General features: G+C 34.3%; 2 protein-coding genes across 6 annotated transcripts in view; one reads left to right on the top strand and one right to left on the bottom strand.

Moving 5' to 3' along the window:
- The window catches only part of LOC111378901 (EID1-like F-box protein 2), a 6,708-nt gene extending 6,437 nt beyond the window's left edge, over positions 1-271 (top strand). For all 4 annotated transcript variants that reach the window (XR_002699932.1, XR_002699931.1, XR_002699934.1 and 1 more), the window contains one exon: positions 3-271. The gene's annotated coding sequence lies outside the window, so the exon portion shown is untranslated. The remainder of the gene's footprint in view (positions 1-2) is intronic.
- Positions 272-344: 73 nt separating this feature from the next.
- Positions 345-3,423, bottom strand: LOC111378902. Of its 2 annotated transcripts, XM_023002180.1 has the most exons (7): positions 3,236-3,423; positions 2,961-3,095; positions 2,283-2,356; positions 2,090-2,169; positions 1,266-1,417; positions 580-687; positions 345-549 (listed from the first exon to the last, which is right to left on the bottom strand). In XM_023002180.1, exons 1-6 carry the CDS (start codon positions 3,237-3,239, stop codon positions 608-610), a joined length of 525 nt encoding a protein of 174 aa, XP_022857948.1. In that variant the 5' UTR covers positions 3,240-3,423; the 3' UTR covers positions 345-549; positions 580-607. The 2 variants fall into 2 exon arrangements, with proteins under 2 accessions (XP_022857948.1, XP_022857947.1); XM_023002179.1 differs by having other exon boundaries at positions 345-687; positions 3,236-3,422.
- Between the last annotated feature and the right edge of the window lie 2,365 nt (positions 3,424-5,788).

The following is a 5,788-nucleotide window of genomic DNA, read 5'->3' as shown; positions in this document are numbered from 1 at the left end:
AGATTGTGCTGCTTTGGAATCTATTTCTTCTATTGGCATACTAGTCGAGATTCGAGTGCTGCTGATAACCATTCCGTTTTAACTATTGCTGCTCACAGTGATCTTCATGGAAACCATGTATACTGTATCCGTGTATGACCTTCAGAAGTTGAATTTGAATGAGACTATTTTAACATTTGACACTAATTATTTGTCATTATTTAAAAGCTAGCTTACTTTCTTGTTAATTTGACATACAAAGAATTATTATCAATGCATGTGTTATTATTCAGTGTTGGAAAGGAATTTATTTATTTATTTATTTTCAATATTGTTCGATTCCTCTCAGCCAAAGATGCAATTGCTGCACCAAAAGTCATCATTTGTGTTACTCTAGCAAATTTGAAGACATGTTTTGACATAAAATACTGAACACGACAAAGTGAACAACCAGACACGCCAATAGTAATATTAATATGGGAGCTACTGAATCGAAATGTGGCTACGCTGCAATCGAGCCCACAAGTATGCAGTATATAGTCTTGGACGAGTGTACAGAACCATCGATAACTTTTAGACGAGTAGGGTGTACATCGATAACTTTTAGACGAGTAGGGCAGCATCAACATCACGTATTCTGCTGATTGTGCTCCTGTTCAGCCTCTGCTTCAAAGTCCACCCCGGTGATGCTCATTGGGCCAATGTTAACTGCAAGAGCAGACTTCTAGTTAGTATTCTCAACCATCAAGAATCATCATGGAAAGTATACTATCCCCTGGCCGCATGGGGGAGGAGTAAGGGAAGAGCTAAATGGATCATCCAATAGTATTAAGGGGCACAACTGCGCACACCAGGGGGTGGGGAATAGGGAGAGAATAACCAAATGTATGATTTTGGGTTCATAGACATAAATAAGTCAATAAAGATCTAAGCAAAAAGACTTGATCAGTCAGACAGTCACGAACAATTTTGGGGTTCACACATGCAAGCCAACAGAGACCATAGTTGAAATAAATTCTGAGAGAAATTTTGAGAGGTAGAAATTTATTATCTTTTCTTTCTATCTCTAGGGCATCAATATTGAAACATCTATATTACAGGTAGGACATCGAAATTACTTTCGGAATAGTAATCAATCCTAGGTTTGAGCTTTTCAAGAACTTCTAGTAATGGCATATAAATAACGTGAAAACCAGTTAAGACTAACCTTCACCATTATCTAGTTTTTCAAAGCAAATAGACAGCTTTTAACATTCAAAAGCTTAGAATGTGCTTGTAATTCTTACCAACAGCGTCCATCCCAACTAACTTAGGCATGAACTTCCGGATATGTTCCTCGGCTGCTTTATCGGCTTTCAGTGTCTCACATTCAAAAGAAACTGAGACCTGGTCGTTTTCACGCTTCTCTTCAAGCATACCCACAACATCCTTCTGCCACCTGTTATTAAATGAACACAATAAGGAAGCAGCTAAGCCAAGGGACAGTGCTGGAAAAAAGAGAGTGTCCATTTTTAAACCCCTGATAATAATCTGTGCATATATTACGCCTTGTATATATTGATAGAAACTCAATATTCACCCATCTACCATGCAACATTCATTCAGATAGTATGAAATAACACCAAACTAAACCTCATTCTCAATAAATTTGCAATTGGCTACAATGAATATTTTTTATGTGCTCTATTCGGTTCATTGCTAGATATAATGCAGAATCTAAAGCAATTAGATCCTTAGCAACTACGATGGACCATATTAGTTTGGTCTATCCATCCCTCTTTTGGTTTTTCTTTGATAGAGATTGCATTAGAAGCTCCTTTAGATCTATGCAAGACATGTCTCATTCATCTAAGTCGTCATTCCTTAATTTATCCTCGAGTTGTTGGCTCATTTCTTATTTTAATATGACCAAACACGTCTTAAGACACATCAAAGGAGGTTACAAAACCATGATTAATCTAGAGGCTATCGAAGTACCTTAGATTATAGTATTAATGGAAGCAACTGCCATATATCCTTAGCCAATACTAAACACTACATATGACACACCCAAACACACGTGCATCTTCAATGTATACATGTGTATATGTATTCTTAAAAGATGGCTTACCCATGAGCATGTTCAATTTTACTTATCTTCGCAGCATCATGTCCTCTGCACTCTACCACCACATTCCTTTCTTTCTTACTCTGTTACATTGATTAAATATTTCACCAAAACGAGTTTGTACTTTTCATCAAACTAAAATGACAAACAAAAACGATTTCATGAACTAAAAAGAAAAGTAGCAAATGACGCTGACATTGTAGTCTGTTACTGTAAGCTTTATCAAGCGGTAATCCTCACCCCTGCTGCATTCCCTTTCACAGTCAAGCTCTTTAACCATTATAGAAAACACAAAAGAAAAAAATGAATGAGTAAATATAGAAAGGCACAATGTTGTCTTTCTCAGTAAAACATAAAACAAACATTATGAACCTGTTATTCCTGTACTCGCACACTAACATGCACATGATGATATAGAGCTTAATAACTGATATATAAAGTATCCTGATAGGCAACACCAGTGAATGTTTATTTCCATCACCAGTATTCTTGAATTCTTACTCGACAGTTATCCAGGTTGACGAGAATATAAATGACTGAAACAAATGGTGAATTAAGAAAATATACAAATACAAACTTGCTGTAAGAGAAAATAGTTTCTATTTATAGATATACAACCGACTATACAGTTGTTTCTTTGCTCCACCTTTTCTTCCAGTTCAGTTCTCCAAACTGAGTAATACTGTAAAGTTAATTGAAGTCACTACACATACAGAAAAAAGGGCTTGTTCATCCTGAGTAATTGAGGACAAACGTCCACACATATTATGAAGAACACTAATGTATTAAACAAAACATACATTACACAGAGGCCCAAGAAACATATTTTGAAGTGTAATCGATCCCATTACTTAATTGAATGACAAAACTGTACCAGTGCCATGGAGGCCATAGCAGATGGAATTGGGAAGCTGAATAAAATGGCCAGAAATGGACCCATTGGGTAAAAGGGCTATTGACGCCACCCCTTCCATTACCTTTTCTGTCTTTACCTCATTTTCTACTTCCTCTGCAATAACAAAAAATCAAAACACAGTATATAATATCCAGACATTTCGCAATGTTCGAAAAATCATATCATAGAAAAGCATAACAAAGATCACTATCTCAGAAATTAAAAATGAATAAACTAAAAAAAATTAACTTTACCCATTTCAGATTCTTGAATTCTTTCTCAAGAAATAGCAAATCACAGTGTAAAGGGAAGACTGAGAAATCAGAGAAGTAGGAAGTTTAACAATTCCTAACCATTGCTAATTCTCGATTGATTTCTTGAGCTAAATCACATTTGCGGAGGACCCATGAAACGACAAGTACAAATTAGTACGATTATACTTCAAACTGTATAAAACTGGAGCAACTTGCCACGTACATGATTTTTCTTTTCTTTTTGAAATTTCACTACTGGTCCCTAATCTATTGTCTTAGTATCAAGTTAATCTCCAACCTATTAAAAAAGAACAAGTTGATCCTCGTTCTTTTACCATGGTTTCACAATCAGACGTTAATAACAATAACTGCTTAAACTTTGTTAAGTCCTTGTTTGCGCCCCATTCTTTGAAAAAAATGTGTTCTTAAATTGTGTTTTGACATTATTTTAATCACACATTTTTCAATAAAATAATATTTCATGCAAATTCAAAACTTTTTTTTATTTTTTAACCACACATTTCATATCAATACACTCTTAAAAAATGAGACTCAAACAATGGCTAAATATCACGTTATTCTCATAACAATGTCTTATTTTAAATGTTATTTCTAAACAAATAATAATTCAAAAAAAATATTTATAGACCCTTTGGCCCCCATTTTTCCAAATTAAAATGAGTGTAATAGTATTTTTTATTTATTTATTTATTTTTTGGAAAATGAATGACTGAAAAAGAATGAATTTTTTTTAATTTATGTATAATATTATTGCCCCCGTTTGGTACCTATTTTTTTCAAAATGTATTTTTTTCTCTTCTCTTCAACCACACATTCTTTATTAAAATAATATTACATATAAATAAAAAACTTTTCCTTATTTCTCAACCACACACTTCCCATCAAATTACTATTCTAAAACGAATTTTTACAGAAAAATGTTTCTCAAACACCCCCATTATATGAAATATTGTGTGATTAAAAATAAGAAAAATAACAATAAAATTTAATTTAATGTGGGCCAAACAAAACCATAATTTACAACAGTTTTGTACCATCATTGTTTCATCAATTAAACAATACGAAAACTATATTTTTGCCCATGAACTCACGAAGGTTCTTATCACATGCTATTGTTAGAATTATATAGAACTAAATTATCAATTTATATTTTTAAATGTGAAAAACTCTAACAGCAATAAATTCTAATTAAGATTAATCGTCAACTAAAGGCGAAACAAATACAATCGATCCAAAATCAGATCAATGGGAATTAGGGTTGGGCAAATCTCTCGAACCGAACCGAACCCGAACCGAACTGAACCCGACGGTTCTTGTCAAATTAAATATCCGAACGGGCATCTGAATTGAAAACCGACAGGTACGGTTCGGTTCTCGGTTCTAGACCAAGAACCGAAAAACCGAATAAGAACCGAATCTTTCTAAGAAAATTTTTTATATTTAGTAAATCAAATTATTTTAATTTTTTCTAAACAAATTAACAATTTCGAAATCCAAATTTTTGGCCCAATAATTTGTTTCATTTCTAATTTTTTTAATTTTTGGCCCAATTACCCATTTTATTATTTCATTTCTTAGCCCAACAATATCAAATCCACTAAATAACCCTAAACGCCTACACTAAAGTGCATAACGTTGTCTCGACTCTCGTAGCCTCGTTAACATTCCAAAACCTATACAATCATCGGTCGACGCCATGACCTTCGATCGAAGCTGCGACCTTCGCCGACCGAAACTTTGACCGTAGCAATCATTTGAACAAGGTAGTCTATTAGTCTCTGGCATTTCAAAACCATTGAATGTATCATTAGTTGTATTTATATAATGTTGTTATAAATGTTAAAAAAATTTAATTATAGTACAGAATCGAACGGAACCGAATTGAACCGAACGGAACCGAATCCGAACGGTTCCATAATTATATTTGGACCCGACAGTTCCATTTACTAGATACCCGAAAATTTTGGTTCGGTTCGGTTCGCCCACCCCTAATGGGAATATAGTGATGCTTGAGAGTGGACTAATCAATTTCGATCTCTAGGTACAAGTGTACAAACCACACCCAACATTGGGAAATAGAGGTACACTAAACCATTTCAATTTTGTGTAATGCCAATGCTTCCATGAACCAGCAGCCATAACAGAACATTGGTCATCGCCAGTAGGATCAGAGGTTAGCAGATTATACCCACTTCTTACTGAGTCCCTTTCGTTCTTTTTGTAATTTGGTTCCTCCCTAATGGTATTAACAAGATCATTTCACAATCAACTTACTTTTTGTTGTCGATTTTATCTCACTCGGAGACAGATAGTCAACGAGATAACATAGTGATGAGCATAGTGTCAAATCCATTTAAATGAAACTCACTTTCTAAAATGCTTTGTTATATTAAAAGGAGAGGGGGGAGTCATTAACGTAAAGCAAATTTGAGATCACGTCTATTAACGAATCAAGAATTAAAACGTGATAGCGCAAAGAAGTTGATGCAGGGAGGTTAATAACTCAGTAAATAACAGGAAGAGATGGGGGGG

Source organism: Olea europaea, unplaced genomic scaffold, assembly GCF_002742605.1.
Source record: "Olea europaea var. sylvestris unplaced genomic scaffold, O_europaea_v1 scaffold1899, whole genome shotgun sequence".
NCBI lineage: Eukaryota > Viridiplantae > Streptophyta > Magnoliopsida > Lamiales > Oleaceae > Olea > Olea europaea.
Note: the sequence above shows the minus strand (reverse complement) of the source record. Positions and strands in the feature narration are given on the sequence as shown.

Excerpts from the sequence above, each read along its gene's own strand:
- LOC111378902 (XM_023002180.1), bottom strand. Across the intron at positions 2,357-2,960 it reads CTATGGCCTCCATGGCACTG|AGCTTGACTGTGAAAGGGAA; the intron begins GTACAGTTTTGT and ends TAATGGTTAAAG. Across the intron at positions 2,170-2,282 it reads TTACAGTAACAGACTACAAT|AGTAAGAAAGAAAGGAATGT; the intron begins GTCAGCGTCATT and ends TCAATGTAACAG.